The 18,089-nt window shown below is 43.9% G+C and overlaps 3 protein-coding genes across 6 annotated transcripts in view; 2 read left to right on the top strand and 1 right to left on the bottom strand.

Annotated features, from left to right (window-relative positions):
* Positions 1 to 195: 195 nt before the first annotated feature.
* LOC108030328 (uncharacterized) overlaps positions 196 to 18,089 on the bottom strand; it is a 42,714-nt gene continuing 24,820 nt past the window's right edge. For all 4 annotated transcript variants that reach the window (XM_044092526.2, XM_044092529.2, XM_050887095.1 and 1 more), the window contains 6 exons: positions 10,060 to 10,994; positions 7,593 to 8,025; positions 6,619 to 6,834; positions 3,914 to 4,335; positions 3,360 to 3,553; positions 196 to 2,850 (listed from right to left, as the gene is read on the bottom strand). In XM_044092526.2, coding sequence (XP_043948461.2) covers positions 2,627 to 2,850; positions 3,360 to 3,553; positions 3,914 to 4,335; positions 6,619 to 6,834; positions 7,593 to 8,025; positions 10,060 to 10,385 — 1,815 coding nt within the window. In that variant the 5' untranslated portion in view covers positions 10,386 to 10,994 and the 3' untranslated portion in view covers positions 196 to 2,626. The remainder of the gene's footprint in view (positions 2,851 to 3,359; positions 3,554 to 3,913; positions 4,336 to 6,618; positions 6,835 to 7,592; positions 8,026 to 10,059; positions 10,995 to 18,089) is intronic.
* On the top strand, positions 11,445 to 12,868 carry LOC108029994 (elongation of very long chain fatty acids protein F). The gene is made up of 3 exons (XM_044092530.2): positions 11,445 to 11,971; positions 12,033 to 12,217; positions 12,272 to 12,868. The coding sequence occupies exons 1-3, from the start codon at positions 11,929 to 11,931 to the stop codon at positions 12,830 to 12,832; spliced, it is 789 nt and encodes a 262-aa protein (XP_043948465.1). The 5' UTR covers positions 11,445 to 11,928; the 3' UTR covers positions 12,833 to 12,868.
* On the top strand, positions 13,005 to 14,097 carry LOC108029937 (elongation of very long chain fatty acids protein F). The gene is made up of 3 exons (XM_017102432.2): positions 13,005 to 13,093; positions 13,158 to 13,342; positions 13,405 to 14,097. Exons 1-3 carry the CDS (start codon positions 13,063 to 13,065, stop codon positions 13,966 to 13,968), a joined length of 780 nt encoding a protein of 259 aa, XP_016957921.1. The 5' UTR covers positions 13,005 to 13,062; the 3' UTR covers positions 13,969 to 14,097.

Here is an 18,089-nt window from a genome sequence, read left to right as displayed (position 1 = left end):
ACTAAAATATTTTGATTAATTTAAAAAATGATTTTCCAAATTTTATTTATGAACTAATTGGAAATCCAGTGATGTATCTTACGGGTAGCTTACATGGGTTTGTGTCCAAATATGTAAAAAGCGTGTAAGAACCTATGTAGGAAAATTGTAAATATCATCTGAATGGCGAAAACCCACTCAAACCCACAAACATACTTTCCGTTTTTCGAATTACATTTATTTATTGCATGCGTAAAATTTTCCATAGCATAAAATGTTGATTCTTGTTGGTTTTCTTACAATTTGTTGAATTTCTATACGACTTCCTTCGTCATTAGTAGATTTCTTTTAATTTTTGGAATACTTTTTGTAGGTATGTACATTGAAAGTTTGAATAAGTTGCAAGAGTTGAGTTACCATTAGAGTTTAAGTTAAGTTAAAGAAATAGAGAGTTGATTTTTAAGGTACGTTATAGTTGTTGAGTTTTGCACGTTCAATTTAAGTAGACAATACATCAATAATATCAATATATCAATATCAATGGAGGATCTAGATTTGTTAAACTTTTGATATGTATTTCGTATGCAATTGGCGTAGTTCAAGTTAGAGGACAAAATGTGACTACAAATTGCTCTTTGAGTATTTTACTATATAATTTCGCATTACTTTAATATACTTTAAAACGGCAATGGGCTCCATTTCGTTTTTCTTCCTGGATTTCGGCTAAAGTACTTCATACTGTACTGTATAAAAATATAAACAAAATAGTAATGTTCGTTGTCTTTGCTACTATATTTGTTTGGTTGGTTTACAGAATTCAAAAAAATCAGTGAACGACAAACAAATTAGAATAAATTATTCTGCGGAGGACCTTCAGTCTTGCTTTGAATTTATATTGCTTGGTTAGTTTCATTCCTTTTGTGGTTCCTTTGTCGTTGAGAGATCAGCGTAGGATGTATACAAGGAGATACACTGTAAAACAAGGTTTATACATTCCGTAGTCTATTTTCTGTTCAGTATTGATTAGGCGCTAGTCGAGTTCTGTGCTGAAGATCCCTAAGAACTGGTACTCGAACCAAGGGGGGAGGTATACTTATGTGTTTACACGTGTTTTTGTTGGTGTCAACCGAAATTGGATGGATCGTCACGGAGAGTATTAGCCTAGGTTGAGTTTTTCACATTGAGTTTGATATGCATACGAAATGTTTAAACTTTAGCTAAACAGCTGATAAGAGTGTATATATATTATGTGTATCTATAGGTAGAGTTGCCGTAATCGATATGGGTTTCTCTCTTTTGGGAATATAAAATAATCTGGCTTAAAAATGCATTAAAAAACTATCTTTGATAAACCTATCACTAAGTGGGTGCAGTATAATTACCTAAACAGACATAACTATTCTTTGGGCTTGGGCAGTGCATTATTAACCTAGGATTCGGCTATATTCAACTAGAAGTTTGTCTATGACGATTCCGTGACACATCGCGCACTACAAACTAGGTCAAAATCAAAGTCATTTACAACAAATTTGATGCTCGACTTACGGTCTACGTTACGCTTGTATATAATATATAGATATGTATGGTGTATATATATTTTTGTTTTGTATATTTGCCGACGACTGCGGCTGATATGTTTCGATTTCATGGTTGGTTTAGCTTTCGATATGTAACATAACGTACGAGTTGCATTAGTTCAATCATATTCAGTACCCAAGTTGCTTGGGGCCCTCGCGTACCCCTGATATGTATCTTGTGTAAACACTATGCTATGCTGTACTATGCTAAGTGTGATATGCTTTTAGTTTTTTTCACGTTTCCGTACGCACACATTTAATTCAGCCGACTGTTAGTCTAAATACATTTTTAATTGCCACTTCACTCCACTCCCGCGGTGGCTCTCCCTCCCCCTCCCCAAGGCAGCCATCGCAATCATTTTCAATTTGTCCTATGCTTACATGCTATAAAATCACATTTAGTTGCTTAATTAATTTTTATGCTCTCAAACACTCGATTCCAGTCGCACAAACACACGCGGGGAGGGAGAACGCCCATGTAGAACACAAAAACCGACGTAGAAAACGTGTAACCTTCGAACATCATGTAGATATTGCTTTTCATTTCGCCACATACATATAGCTGTGTATATGGGATATACGAGTATGTGCCGCACACACATTTTCATGGCCTGCTGCACACCAAAATGCGTGCAGTTTATTTTACTATGCTTTTTTATGTGGCTCCTTGTTCCTTCGCTTGTTCTTTGCTGGTGTAAAGGCAAATTTGCATGTGGCGGTGGCGGTGGCGGGGGCGGGGGCGTTGGTGAGTGGGTGGTTCGAGGGGCTGGTCTGGGAAAATAGGAATGCAATTTTTCAATACGCGCACATAATTGAACTGTCAGAGTGGCTCGGCTCGGCCAGGCAGAAATACTGCGAACCGCCCCTCGTGAAAATATGCAACGGAAAATGGCAACAGAGAGTCCGGGATAACTTTGCCACGCTATTTGCCCCCATTTTTTTACATGCCCAGCTCTTGCTTGTAATTAAATTGGCTGCACAGCGGGCCAAACGATTGACCATCGGCAGATTTATTGGCAGCCAGCCCGGCGAAGAGCCCTCCATTTGCCGCCCAATTTGCTAGTCCCAGCCTACTCCTCCGGCCAGCCGAGATCCTCGCCCACCAGCTCGTAGAAGCGCTGGTTGTACTCGGCGAAGAACCTGCGCAGCCTGGAGACCACCACGGGATCCACGTGCGGGTGCTTCCTGCCCTTCGTCTCCCGGAGGCAGCGGTCCCCGTTGTCGTAGCGCAGGCAGTAGAAGCCCTTCGTCTCGTTGAAGTAGAAGTGCTCGCTGTTCACCCGGTGCTCGATGCCTGAAATTAAAAATTAATCCGAAAAAAACCCGTAAGATACAAATATCGAGGGACTTATATTCATTTATAAGGTTTTAAAAATGTATCTTATATTTTTACGACCAAAACACAAAAAGTTAGGGCCCCTTTAAAACCTACTTTTAGTTTAAGAATAGGACGATCCTAAGCGCTGCTTTCTCGTCCGCATGTTAAACGTAAAGACGGCTTTTAACTTTATGTTTAGAACCTACTTTTAAATTAACAAGAGGGTTACCTATTGGGATCTTTACTAAAAATTTCCTAAACCTACTTTTAGATGAGACTCTGGCTGTTTACACGCCCCCATATAAAACTAAATGTAGGTTTAGGACCTACAAATCGTTAAAAAATTGTAGCTTAAAACCTACTTATAGTTCATATAGTGAATAAGAAAGAGTCCCTAGCTCTGAACTAAATGGTCTATTAATTTCATTAATAGATGGTATTGTAGGTATTTTAACAAACCGAAACCACCTGCAAAAGTTACTCACCCAGAAATGCCTCGATGCGTTTCAGCTGGGAGACCGGGTCCTCGATGAGGCGATCCCCGTTGACCACCAGGAGCTGCTCCCGCGGAAAGACCTCCAGCCAGCGGTGGAGGTGGACATGGTACATGGAGATGCTGAGCGGTCGATAAGCCTCGTTAACGGTGCCATTGGGAAATATGGCCAGCTCCTCAAAGGACCTGCGAAGGGGTGAGCGGAATGAGTTTGGGGTTTTAAATCTTCCTTTCGACAAGGACGGCAAATTGAATTGCCAACAGCTGCAAATGAGCAGCTCCATCCCTGCGCCACTTCCCGACCATGTTAAACAGAGTCCTTGGCGACTCCAACCGCCCGCCCAGTCCCTCCCTCTGTCAACAAGTGAGGTCGCAACAAGAAAGTTTCCCCGTCAGAGGGACAGAGATGGGGTGGGGGGAGGGCCAAGGACAAGAGTCGCATTTTGGGCAACTTTCATTTGCAGTTTGCATTTCATTTGCATGTCAAGCAGCAGCGAAGAGGACGAGGGTAGGGCCCGGGGAAACGCCTCAGTTCACTTCACTTACTTGGCTGCCATTTGGGCGGCGCTTGCCATTGGCGACAGTGTTGTCGTGGTCATCGCAGCTCCAGCCACACCCGCCGCCTGCCTCCTGGCCAAAGAAGGTCCTGTTTTCCCTTTGGTTTCCTTGGCCCCGGCCCCACTGCCACCCACCAGGGCATTGTCATAGCCACGGGCCGACTGCAGCTTGGCATACAGCCCCGATTGCGCCGACATCTTGGCAGCTGCGGCTCCACCTCCAGCCGCACCTGACCCCCCGCCGGAGCTCTCCCTGGGAGGACTCGGGGGGTCCTTCTCGGCCAGCGGGAGGATGGCGGTGGCCGCATGGCTACGCAGCTGCGTGTAGTCCGAGATCGCACGGGTCACCGGCTCCCGCACAATCAGCAGCAGCTTGATGCTGGCGTTCATGGCCCGCACTCGTTCCGGAACCTGCGAAATTGTGAAAAGTTATAAAATACATAAAAGTTATCAAGTCAAAGCAAAGGTTTTATTATTTTTATTTTTAAATCAGAAGAATATGTTTTGTCCTTTCGGCCACAATGCTTCTGGTACGTATCTAAGCCGCTAGGGTAATATCAATGATTGTAGAACATCTCATAATGCATGTCCTTTCAAGGAACCAGATCTTTACTTGCAACATAATTCAAAAAATAGTGGCACTTTTTCGGAAACAAAATTCAAGTAATGTAAAATGTAGTAATTTTTGCAAAATTGCTGTACCATATGTAAAGATTAAAGACTTTATCTCAATAAAAAGATACTTTTAAATTATTAAGTATTATAGTAACTGCATAAAGAACTATTACAGTCGGCCAACAATCGCTCATAAAATAATAATACTTAACTATTAAGGTCAATTAAAAAATTAAGTAAAAACGAATTAAAAATTTTGTACAGCTCTTAAATTTGCTTTTGCTTTGTTATTTGTACTATTTTTATTCGGTGGCAAAACGTATTAATATTGCATGTTCAAAAGAAAACTTTACGATTTTAAAGTTATTTATCGTTTAAATGCATCAATAGACAATAGATGGGAAAGAAAAACATATTTTTATAACAGGCTGTTTGAAATGAAAATGAAATATTCTAAAAAATTCCACTCATTTTAAAACGTGTCCCAATTTATTTCACCTCGTGTTCGGCCAAAATTAATAGTGTTCGGGACATGATTGTATGCAAATAATAAAATAACTCTCAATTTATGCAGCGAAAACCCAACAATAATGAAAATTGCATTGGCCTAAAAGTGAGGGAAAAAGGATTTGATTACTTTTGCCGTTTGAATAACAAAAATCTGACGATGCACTGCCACATTAAAGAAATTAAACAATAAAGAAAGACCAGTTCTCCCTCAGATAGTGTCCATGTTTTCCCAAGGTGGACCTCGGTGCAGGCCGTGTATCTCAGGCTGTGCCTGCGCCTTCGCCTTCCAATTAATGAATTTATGCCGGGGACCCCAACAATCGATAATAATTGCAAACTCTGGGTGCTACATTTTAAGGCTGGCCTGGGCGCCCCCTTTGTTGGCTTTAATGTGCTGCCCTTTGCCGCCCCCTGCTGCTGCACTTCCGCAGCAAGTGTGCTGTGAACAATTTAATTAAGCCGGAAAATATTGCCGTACAATGTTGGCAGAGCCAACGGACTTGGCTCCGCCGGGGTCCTTGAATTTGCCACGTTGTATAAATAGCCTCGCAAATGGGCGAAACGAGGCGAGTAAATAAACTTAATCAATTTCAATGAGAGCCGCCAGGCCGTGCAACAAGTTCATAACTTTTTGTGTTTCTGGCTCTTTTTTCCACTGCTCAGCTCCCCCGTGTACTCAAGCGTTTCGGAATTATTCACGTTGATGAACCATTTACAGTGCCGCACAGCTCGCCCTGGGAATATACATTTCGCTGAATCTTTAATGCAGCCAAAATGCATTTGACATGTCACAGAGTTCACGAACCCCGAGGGGAGCTGATCGAGGGCTTTGGTTTGAGGCCAAAGTACGCCCTGGGGAGATGCATTATTCAGCCAGCTGCTCTCCAGCATAATTTGACATTTTACGCTGGCTGAGATCCGCTTGGGTCCCTAATGCCACCTCCTTCTCCCCCCCGCCAAATGCAGCTCAATAAATATTAATAACAGCATTAATGAAGATTTATCCACGGTCTCAACTCCATTTTCCGCCCGTCCAAGTGCCGGGACAAATTGAGAGGATGCATCAACTGCAGAAGGCAGTTAAAATTGAAATGAAACTGGATAAAATATGGCCCTGTCAGCAGCCCGGCGAGGATAGCAGTCGACTACCAACTACCGAAAGTCGTACCTCCCACTTGGCCCCCTTCTGCCCGTCGCAACACATGCAACTTCCGGCTCGCAGCGAAATTGCATCAGGCCAAAAACCCAATTTAGTGACACTCTGCGGGCAACAAATACTTGGGGCCACCGGAAAAGAAACAATAATAAAACCTGGCCCGAAAAGCGATTCGGTTGGGTGTTGGGTGTGGGACACTGCCGTTCGGCAAATGAATTTGCAAACATTTCCGCTCCGAGTCCGACATGGGCACGGAAATTGGCTGGGACATGGCCAGCGTTTCGCTTTAATTTGATAGATGGCAGTGATCCACGGCCAGGCGGACGGTTAACTAATAATCCTGGACGGGGGCCGAGAGAAAGGCCATACCAATTGGCAATTAGATATCAAAGCGAGGCACTAGAAACACTCACCTCCGGCGACACAAAGTAGCTGGGACTCTTCTCGATGGTGATCTGGCCGCGGAACGAGTGCGGCATCTTCTTGCGGTACCACTCCAGGCCCTTCAGGTAGTTCTCGTCCCGGTCGAAGAAGTGCACCTCGCCGCCGGCCTTCTGGATGCGCGGGTGCAGGTAGAGCATCTCCAGCAGCGCCCGGGTGCCGCACTTTCGCACGCCGATGATGAGGGCCTGGGTCCGGAAATCAGGCCAAAGGAACACGAACCAGCTAGTTAGCAATTAGTCGGGCCTAAAGCCTACTGCTAAACTACCCCCACTACGCTGCCCATACTCATATGCATATGCACTTGGAAAAAATGGAAGTAGTTACCGTAAAGCACTTAATACTACAGTTTTATCATATTTTGTATAGTTTATTTTTCCAACTGCATATACACTTATGAGTTACTTAATACTTTTTTTGGTATTTCACCTTAAATAAATGATATCTCTCATTACAATTGAACTGTATTAGTCTAAAAAGTCCCTTTCAAGCTAGGATATAATATGACTGCTGAGAGTGTTGCAAACAAATCAAAAAGATAACTCAATTCCTATATATTTCCATAAAATTTATATGTATCTTAGAATGTATCTTTTAGATTGAACAGATAGTTTTCTATATAAAGGGCAATTGTCTCTTTCGAATGATAAGTTAAAATATGGGTTGAGCTTTAAACCTACTTTTAATTTAACCCGCGGACAAGAAACATGGTAAATTATTTAAAATAAATATTAATTTTAGGAAAGTTTGTTGTTGTTAAGCCCTAGGTCCTTTGAAGACGCTCTTAGTTATCAGGAAAACTAATTTATATAGTAAATTTAAATCAAAAATGTTTAATATATAGTATTAACCGATACCAAATCAACCATCTCTAAACTACAACGAGACTAAGTAATTACCATCCCCCTGCAAACTCTTCTATAATTCAACGAGCCCAAGGACTTACCTGCGGCAGCCGTCGACTGGTTTTGGGGAAGTGCACTCGGCTGGAGGGAAAGACCATGGGATGGCTTAGCTGATTGGAGCTGGGCACGGGCTTCACGAACACCGGCAGATGATTGGAGGCGGAACCAGATGATAGCGACGAGGCGGAGGAGGAGTGGTAGCCGGAACTGGACGACGACGAGGAGGAGGAGGAGGAGGCCAGGGCCGAAGCGGAGGCGGCCATGGAGAGCCGATGCCTCTCGTGGACCGCCTGGGCCGCCTGGATATTGTACACGGCACTATCGTACAGGACGTGGAAGGTGAGGAACAGCGAGATCAACATGACCGTAAGGAAGACAACGGCCAATTTTGGACGGGACACGCCCACCACCAGGATGCAGTCGGTGGGCGAGGCATCAGGACCCGCCGGCCGCATCGCCGATTTCGGTAGCCATCTGCAGGAAAAGATAGACAAGAACAGAAGGCATCGATTAGTTTTTGGTTTTGGTTTCGATTCTTCCCGGCTTCCGCTCCAGCTAATTAGATTGCCCTGTCCTTCTCCACTGATTAATTAACGACGGCGGTTTCCCTGCGCTTTCTATTCAGCACTCCACCTCCTTTTTGCCCGCCTGCCTTTGGCCAAATTAGCAAGACGACACTCTGGACACCGTGCTCCAGTCCATTCCAGTCCACGTCCGGCGGCGCTTAAGCGAATTCCATTATAAACGTTTCCGCTTAGACCGCAACAAACACTGCCGGCATTATTATGAGCACCACATTGCCGCGCACTAGGCGTATACGTAACGTGGCCTAATGGATGACTTCATTTGCAGCATGCCGCACGGCTGGGCGGCGGGAATGGGGGCGTGTGCGATGGGGGAAGGGCCAGGTGGGGGGCATTAGCAGGTGACAGAAGGAGCTGCTGCCAGGCTGCGGCTAAGTGCATTTTCATATACAGGGCGAAGGGAGAGGAGGGTTGAGGAGAGTGGAGGCACTAGGACAGGACATGGCTGGAAATGTGTGGCAACTGGTGGCTCCCCCTGAAGTTCTCCCCGCCCTCCCCGCTCCATTGGTGCCTCTCATCCACTTCGCATGCGACACCTCGTTAAAAGTAACGACACACTGGCTGCAGGCCCGCAAGGAGTCGAGGCACTTCACTCGACGGCGCCGTTTGTGGCACAGGGTGCAACCTCAGAGCAAGACCGACCGACTTCCTGCCACTCACCATCCCCAGCCCCGATTTCAACGCCCCACCACCCCAGCCCACCCTTTTTCCTGCCAGTTGTCGACACGCTTTAAGTTCTTTTTATATTCACAAATGCTGTTTTTTTTTCTTAGCCCATTTTAAGCCACCAGCTGCAGTAACAGCACTGGAAAAAATTAAAGAGGCGTGACTCCAAAACTATGTTAATTAACAAAAACATACCCTTAAAAAGAGAAACTATTCTATTTACAATGCTTGGCTTAATGACGATTGTAAAATGTCTTTGGGGGAACAATTTTCTTTATCAAAACAGTTTGATACATTATCACAAGTAAAAATATTTTTAAAGCTTCAACGCATTGTGAACATTGTCACTTAGTTCTTCAATTAAAAATAATATGAAATGCTACATTTTTCGATTTTTAATGACAATAAATGTAATGCTGAGAAACGTTTTAGCTAATATATCGGATTCTACAAGACATTCTTAAATACAATTTTCTAATCTTGACCCTAGGGTAAATCTTGAAACTTAAAGAGCTGGACATTGCTTCTCGTCAATTAAGTAAAGGAAACAAACAGTCTGACCTGGACTCGAGCAACCGGCTAATAATCGTGGAAGACTAAGTCAGAAGTAAGTCTGAGATAAGGTTCTACTATTTCCTTTCTCCAAGTGTAGCAGCCCGGCTGCGACTGGCCTCGTTTCGAGCGCCACAAGGCGGGCCGCCACTTGACTGCGATCTGCATAAACGCAGCGCCGCCCCTCGAAGACCCTTCCTCCCCTGTTTTACTACTGTTGTCGCACACTTTCTGGGTTGGCTGGCAGCCTTTAAGCCGAAATCCCCGCCAAACGCAAAGCCTTAAAGCAGGCTCAGGGCCCCAATCCTGACAAAACTGGAATAAGTTTCCCTTGCGCGGCGCTAAGCATTTGAAGCGCTTCATTTGTCCCTGTCTCTGGGCAGGCTTTTCGCTTGCCCCATCCCCCATCCCGGCCGGGTAAATATTTATAATTCTCTGATTCATTTTGGACTGCTCAGCAGCGGGGAAAATCGAATCGAGCAAATGCTGGGCCGTTAAAGTTAATGCAATTTTCATTCGCGTTGTTAAAATGTAAATTTTATTAAACCAGCCAGACGTGCGGCTATCTCTGTTTCTAGGCTCTCCGGGGAATGCGGGCCGGGGGAGTGGCTTGACCTTTTGGGGTGAACCCAGCGGATGGCCTTCTTATCGGCTACGTGCAAGGGCGAAACTCCCGAGCCCAACGTGATTTGTTGGCCGTACTCACAGGATATCCAGCGGCAATTTGACAGAGCAATCGCGCAGTGTCGCCTGATGTTGCTGCTGTCTCTGGTGGTATTGCTGTGGGTTGCTGCTGTGGCCGCTGTTGCCGCTGTTGCTGCTGTTGCTGCTGCTGCTGCTGTTGCCGTAGTGTTGCTGGTGGTGATGGTGCGGGTGTTGCAGCAACTGCTGGTACTCATTGGGCTGGGCCTGCTGGTGGTGTTGCTGCTGCAGCTGCAGATGTTGCTGCAGGGACTGCTGCTCGTTGCCATTGCTGCTGCTGCTGCCGCTGCTGCTGTTGCTGCTGCTCGCACGTCTTTTGGCGGCAGTCATCAGAGAGGCAGCTGTGCGCGTTCAATGGAGCCCAAACGATTGCCGCTCTCGGCCGTTGCAGCAGCTAATTGGCCAGTGGACGTGGGCCAGCTCGATTGCAACAACGTGCAGCATGGGCTGGTGGGGCTGGTGGGGCTGGCTTGGTGGGTGGTTAGATTTATGGGCCACCTCTCCGCACCCCTCCGCACCCGGGGCGGGCAACTGCTCTTTTGTTTCGACCCTTCTCGCGGACTCCGGCTCGTGTTTTTTGCACTTTAATTAAATTCCAGGCAATCGCTGGTCCAGGATTCCTACGGCTCGATTTGCTCGCTGCTCGAGGTCACTATTCAGAGTGCTGGAAAGGTACTATAACCAGTGACTGGACGACAAATTGCGCCTCATTTCCGCCCGGGCAAACAAAACGGAAGTTTCCTAACATCATCGTCATCATCATCAGCGGCACCAGGGCCTGACCTTATTGTTGTTCGGTAATTAGATTTGTTGCTGCCGCTGCTGTTGTTGCTCCTCCGCATCTGGGATTAAAGCCGTGCGGGCCTCGCCCGATTTGGCTGCTGCTGCTGATGTTGCCCAGCGCCATTGTCTATTGTCGGCCGAAAGCGCTTTAAGCCTCTGAAAAGATAAGCAACACAAAGAAATCGGTCAGAGAAGTCAAGGGCAGAGTGGGCTGGGCGAACATTATCGGGGCTTTCATTATGACAAATAAATGGATTGCATTTTTGGTTATATTCGAACATTGAAAGTTTGCGACGATGGGAAGTATGAAGAAGTTCTAAGTACTAAATGATTTAATATAATCGAAAAAGAAACCTTTATACCTATGAAATTCGACATGCTTCCTATGTTTATAAACCTTAGATATAGAGAATTATATTGATTATATTAGGGCCTATTTGGGATTTGTAAATGCAATTTTATTTTGTTGACTTATATCTATCTTTACGCCAAAAATGGTCGAAATCGGACGATCCGTTAAAAAGTTATAGTCAAATACATCTTTACAATCTGTTATCATAAGGAAATTGGATCCTAAAACTTAAAAAGAGTAGGTTAACGTTTTATTGTCAGTTTCCTTTTGGTCGACCGAAGAATTTAAGTAAAACATTCCTATCATGATATCAACAGAACTACATTTCTCCTAAGAAGCCAATCATCTTATTGACAATAGTTGAGTCGCCATTGCGAAAACGACTGAGAATCGGGAAGTAAAACATAAAAAGACAGCTCTTTTTTAAATTTATATTTTTACCTCCCTCAACGGAGTTTATATGTCCGAAAACCTTTCTAACAAACCTTACAGAATTCCAACTCCGGAATTAGAAATTCAAATCTGTGCGCTTCTTGGCCAGAGAGTTGGGCTGTAGAAGTAACATAGTGTATGCAAAAGCATACCTAATCAGGTTTCATCGGCGTGTGACCACTCAATAAGTGGGGGCCCTCCTCTTGGGGCACCCAGTGGTTCCATTTGGAATACATTGTTGCAAGTGCTTGTCTTTCTAAGGAGGCGGACGCCAGGCAAGTGCCTCAGAAAGTCTACGGAGTCACCATGAACTCAACGATATTGGAAGTGTTCCGGGGAGGTCCGGCGGGTGAGCTCTATCGCTGCATCTGGAACATGCCCTGGTCTGGAATAGCCCTCTAACTCTACAGATCCCGTGCAGCTGCCTTTGTTCGGTTCTCCTCTGCCAGCGATTGCGATTACTTTCCTATATCTACTACTCGTTCTCAAAGTGGGTCCTGATTTTATGGAGTGTCGTAAGCCCTATAATGTGCGAACTGCCATGTTGATCTATAATCTCTGTCAGGTTTTTATGAACGCTGCCCTTTTTATTAAGGTAAGCTGTTTCCATGAGCGATCATTATAAGTTTTCAGCCTTAGGTTCTTTCAGGGCACTGAATACCTCTTTGTGAGAAAAGCCTATAACTTCCGCTGCATGCATATGCTTCCCTTGGATCATCCCGAAAAGAATGCCGATCGGATGTTCACCTACTTCTTCTTTCTCAACAAGGTGGTGGACCTGGTGGACACTGTATTTTTTGTGCTGAGGAAGAGCAATAAGCAGATCACTGTTCTGCACGTTTATCATCATGGGTTAATGACCCTGGGAGTGCCCATAGTATACTATTTCTACGGACCCGGAGGGCAGTACAACACCATGGGCTACCTCAACTCATTCGTGCACGTGGTCATGTACTCGTACTACTTTGTTGCCGCTGGGTATCCGCAAGTGAAAAAGACTTTCTGGTGGAAGCAGTACATCACCAAGTTGCAGATCCTTCAGTTCGCCATCCTCTTCGCCCAAGCCTTCCTGACCATGTGGCTGAATCCCGGCTGCACCTTTCCCAGACCCCTTCAGTTCATGCAGATTGCCGTTTCCGCCTCCATGATGGTCATGTTCGGCAACTTTTACTATCAAACATACCTCAAAGCCAAGAGCAAAAAACAATGAGTTGTGAACCAATTAAATTTCTCTTTTCGAAATTGAGTTGTTCTTAGTTGAGTGAGCGTTTTTTCTGGGTCTCTCGCTTCGAAATGTGGGACAGACATTGTCGTAGTTCAAGTATTTGAATAATACATAATCTGATTTGAGTTGTTTAATTTCGATAAAACAACCTGGAATGCCTCAGGCCAACTGAAACAGTCTCTAGCGGTCCCTCAAACAACAATCACCGATCAAGAATGCTCCGTCTTTTGCACATACCTCAGGCCGGTGGGTGCTTCGCCGACTAACTCTCACAAAATATAAACATTATTGACCACAAGATAATTCTCAGATCCCAACCCCATTCTGCTGGCTGGCTCGCCATGGCCCATGATTGTGATTCTGGTGGTTTATCTGCTGTTCGTCCTAAAACTGGGCAAGATCTTCATGAAAAACCGCAAGCCATACGACTTGAAAACAGTCCTCAAGGTCTACAACTTATTTCAGGTGCTCTACAATGGCGTCTACTTTGGAATGGTGAGTCCCGAGATTCATGAGATTGGTTCTGGAGTTAATACAGGCCTCTTCCCCGCCTCTAGGTATTCTACTACATGTTCATCGTGGGCATTTGCAACCTGCGCTGCATTGAGAGCTTTCCCCAGGGACATGAGCGAAAGCAGCTGGAGCGAGTGTTGCACGCCGCTTACCTGCTAAACAAGGTGCTCGACCTCCTGGATACCGTGTTCTTCGTGCTGCGAAAGAGCTATAAGCAGGTCACCTTCCTGCATGTGTATCACCACGTGTTCATGTCCTTTGCCAGCTACGCTCTGACCAGATATTACGGCACCGGGGGACATCTAAACGCCGTGGGATTGCTCAACTCCCTGGTGCACACGGTCATGTACTTCTACTACTTCCTGTCCTCGGAGTACCCCTCGCTGAGGTCCAATGTGTGGTGGAAGAAGTACATAACTCTGACCCAGATCAGTCAGTTCATCATACTCCTCGGCTACGCCGTCTACGTGCGATTCTTCTCGCCGAACTGTGGGGTCCCCCACGGGCTCCTGTATCTGAGCATGCTGCAAGGCAGTGTCTTCATCTACCTGTTCGGAAAGTTCTACATCCAGGCCTATCTGCGACCGGCGAAGGCAAAGCGATCGTAGGCCTTAGCTAGAACTTAACCTTCCCTTGTACCCTGAATATTTGTATATGCGCATTCAATTAGTCGATGTATATAACTCAGCACTCGCCTCTTACTCTAACACTTTCTTAATAAAACGGTATTGACCTAATTTACACTTTTTATTATGGGGGTTAATAGACCGATTATCCTACAAGTTTGTATAGTTCCATGCAGAATAAAATACACTCGGGGGTCTAAGTAAAAGTAGACACGTTTCTTTTTACATCAAAACTAGTTCTCTTTTTCAGACTTTTTATTTTAAGATTCTACGTCTGACAGAAAATTTGTGTTGTTATGTCAATTAGAGATAGACTGAAAAAGCCTTGCTTTTTTATACGACTATTTATACTATATGATTACTGATTACTAAATCAAATCCTTTTTACATTTTTCATGAAAGCAATTCTGAGAAACAACACAAGTTACCGGAAGAATTTGTGATAATAAATAAATAAAAGTCTTGCCTGTAAATTCTAAGAACATTCCCAAACAGCAAAATAAATTAAAAAAATCAATTTTTCAAAATATTTTTCCAAAATTACATTAAATTTTGATTTAAGTCTTATAGTTAAAAAAAAACAGTCTAGGCTCGCAAAAAAGGGTGTTATACGAATCTGTTTACCAGTAACTCGACGCCCCATCATTACACATTGGACTAAAATGAAAGGAAAATTACTGAATGACACAAAAAACTGTTGTGAAGTGTCATAATATTCTACAAGGGAGACTATTGCACAAACAAAGCAGAGAAACAACAAATTAGATATTCTGCTGTTAATCGTATACTCGGTTTTCAAGGTTTTGCTATTGCTTAACAGCTAGTGGAACATTTTCGAAAGCTTTCTGTAATCTTTTGGAAACGAAAGTAAGCCAAAGTAAGCCTAAGAGAATGCAAATAATATATACTAAAGAGAAGTTCTGAGGCCTGAACATTACGACCGATTACGAGAACCACGAGTGGTAGCTTAAAGCTTTATCCACATGGATCGGAAAGGTTGTTTTGTAAGTTTACAGCGAGTTACGTATAGTGTGGGCATGGCATTGGGCGAAGGAACTCAACAAATCTGTCAACAATACTATGGAATACAAACTCCAAAGTATTTGGTTTGATTAAGTGATTCAAGCCTGATGTTTTTCCTTAAAGGTCCACCAGTATGTGATGGTTCAGCTGGGAAAAGTGATCAAATTATGCGGAGACACAGATGAGAAGGGGATAGTGAAGCCTTGCCATTCAAGCATCGACAGAGTGAAAACTGCATGCCGGAAAAACAACTAGAGGCAATCAACTGAAGCCCCACCACCCGCCCCCCACACTTTGCTCTTCCTGTTTTTCCTGCTGTTTTTGCTCGTTTGTTAGCACGCTGGAAAAGCTTCGCTCGATAAGCATAAGAAATGGAGGCGAGGGCAGCCCAAGGAAACTAACAGGTGCGTGTGTGTTTCCCATCGAGCGACTGCACATAACAAGCTTCTATCCTATCCCATTTGTGCTGCTCCTTGCAGCTGATAGGACAAACGGAGGCGCCACAGCCGTAGCCGAGGTCTGTTGCTCCAGTCAAACTTAAGCCGGAAATTCACTGTAAGTACAGAAAGGAGTCCGGAGTGCTGGGAAAAAATACATTCTTGAAATCATAAAGCAACGTGATCCGAAATAATCAGATAACAACTACTCTGATCCGACAAGAAAAACTTTCACATGAACTGGAATCCTTACTACCCATTAAAAATTATGCAATCTTTTCTTTAAAAGTTATAGAATTTTTAATGGAATATAATATTATAAAATATTCTTCGTCCTACCTTTAAAAGACAATATGGAATCTAAAAAAGATATTTTCAAAATATATTTTCCTATTTAAATTTGAAATAACCGATCTATTATATCTCAGTACAATATTCTCTCAATATTTTTAATATCTATAGAGTCGAGAGTTACCATTTTGTAAGAAAATATAATATAGTAAAGCCTTAAAAACCTTATCTATAATAATGTGTTATAAAATATATTTCAGTATTTCATTTTGAAATAACCGATCTTTAACAAGCATTCTCTTAAAGCAAACACATATATACGATAAAGAGTATATAGTTTTTCATTATATTTTATATTTATTTATTGAGCTGGCTAGCATTTTTGCTCAGTGCACATTGCACAGTGCGCCGTACAACATTCACTGGCTGCAATTGTATTTACTGCTGGAGAAAACGAAAACAATTGCCGCAAATATGGCAAATGGCAATTGAAAAACAAAAGTCCCTGGCGCAACGAGACCAGAAATCCGTTCGCCTGCTGCTTTCACACTTTCCATCCACGCAGGACAAAAGGCCAAAACGGCAGCAGGGACATGAGTGCTGAAAAAAGCCAAGGATGATGCAGCTGGGAAAAAGTCGGCGAAAAAAGTGCACAAAATTGGCTGTGAAATGAACGAGAGACGAGGCGACGAAGCGTCTTTTGTTGACTGCCACAAGGAAAACGAAAGCAGGGAGGGGAAAGCACGGGAAAGTACAGGAGAGTTAGGGACATGGCTAAGACAGCAGCGAAACTGAGGTCAACACTTTGCTTTGTGTGCAAAGGCAGGTCGAAGTCAAACGGAAATCTGCATAAGACCCTCTAGTTGCGATTGACAGTCCTTGAGATGTTTCCACCCGATTTCCCAAGGCTTTGCCTCGTGACAGCCCCCGAAAATCGAACATCGCACAGCCAGATGGGCGGGCAATTAAAAGGCATTCCGGAGCTCAGCATAAATTACACAAATGTGAGTATGCAAATGCTAGTTGTTCGATTAACAATGCAAACTTCGAGACCACTGAGCACACAACGCACAAAAGACACACATTAAAGATATCGCAAATTATATGGCGAAAGGCAGGTGGGCATGAGCAGGGTAATAGTACACCGAAAAAATAGTCATAGGAGAGCAACTATTGCTAAATTAATTCTAATTGGCTTTGTAAAACAATCGATGACACTGTCGATAGTATCGAGGGTCGATTTAGCAATTATCGATGGCTCGGCCCCACCATCGATACTATCGTTCCAGAAAAAAATGTATTCTCTGAGATTTTATGATATATATAGTATATATAAATAGTATATTGCCGTATATTTCTGCGAGCTTTTTAAAGTTTTCCACTTTAGTTCACACAACAGTTCTAAGAAAAATTAATGTAAGCGATTTAAATTGAGTGTGGTTTTAAATTCTATATTATATGGACTAAATTCTATATTATCGATAGTATCGATAGTTACCAACATCAATAGCAAAAACATCGATGATTTTAAAGCCCTGAATTCTACACGTTTGAGTATCGATTTCGCATCGATTAAGTGAGTTCTAAATTGAAATTAATTGGTTTAAAGATAACACTTTACCTATCTATCTATATTTTAGATTCCGGTATTTCAACCGGTCTCAAACTTAACTTTCTGTTTTTTTTGGGTGTATAGTGGCGTTCCGAAGGGACCTGACCCGGCTGCCTGGCAACTTTCCCATAATTTACACTTTATCGAACGATAACAAACAACCTGCATAATGTATGGCTCTCGGTTTGGTTTGGTCTGGTCTGGGCTGGCAGCTCACCTGGCCCACCTGGCTCACCTGTGGGGGGTCCTTGGATTGCCGGGTGGTCTTCTGGCATTGACTGGCGTTTGAGGTCACCGAAGGGTGCTGCGTGAGCGTGATCCTTCCCGTTCGAAAGGGGATTCTTGTGTGCAAAATGCACGTCAATCAGAAATGCCACAACTGCAGCTCGTGGCCCCTGTTAACCCACATTGGCCGACCGGGGCGACTTGGGAGACAAAACCATTTACATTCGAAAACCATAAAAGGCACCGGCGCCGACCTTCTCTGCTCGTTTGGGGAATATGGCATAATAAAATTTTAATTCGTTGCGATTGATGGTGTGCCCACACATACGACCGTAACCGCCATATACACGCATCGATGGCTGATTTCCCGTAGCCGAGGGATACAGATACAGCCAATACATTACATTTTATAGCCCCGGCTAATTTGCATATATGCAGGCATACGTACATCCGGCCATAGATACACGAGAGTCGTACGACTCTACATGTGTCTGCGTAACATTGATTGGATTTGT

Source organism: Drosophila biarmipes, chromosome 2R (assembly GCF_025231255.1).
Source record: "Drosophila biarmipes strain raj3 chromosome 2R, RU_DBia_V1.1, whole genome shotgun sequence".
Taxonomy (NCBI): Eukaryota; Metazoa; Arthropoda; class Insecta; order Diptera; family Drosophilidae; genus Drosophila; species Drosophila biarmipes.
The sequence above is the reverse complement of the archived record's forward strand: the minus strand, read 5'-3'. Positions and strand labels throughout refer to the sequence as shown.

Coding starts and splice junctions, on each gene's coding strand:
- LOC108029994 (XM_044092530.2), top strand. CDS start 11,929: ATGAACTCAACGATATTGGAAGTGTTCCGGGGAGGTCCGGCGG. Junction 11,972..12,032: donor GTTCCGGGGAGGTCCGGCGG/GTGAGCTCTATC, acceptor CTAACTCTACAG/ATCCCGTGCAGCTGCCTTTG. Junction 12,218..12,271: donor ACGCTGCCCTTTTTATTAAG/GTAAGCTGTTTC, acceptor AGGTTCTTTCAG/GGCACTGAATACCTCTTTGT.
- LOC108029937 (XM_017102432.2), top strand. CDS start 13,063: ATGCTCCGTCTTTTGCACATACCTCAGGCCG. Junction 13,094..13,157: donor TTTGCACATACCTCAGGCCG/GTGGGTGCTTCG, acceptor GATAATTCTCAG/ATCCCAACCCCATTCTGCTG. Junction 13,343..13,404: donor ATGGCGTCTACTTTGGAATG/GTGAGTCCCGAG, acceptor CCCCGCCTCTAG/GTATTCTACTACATGTTCAT.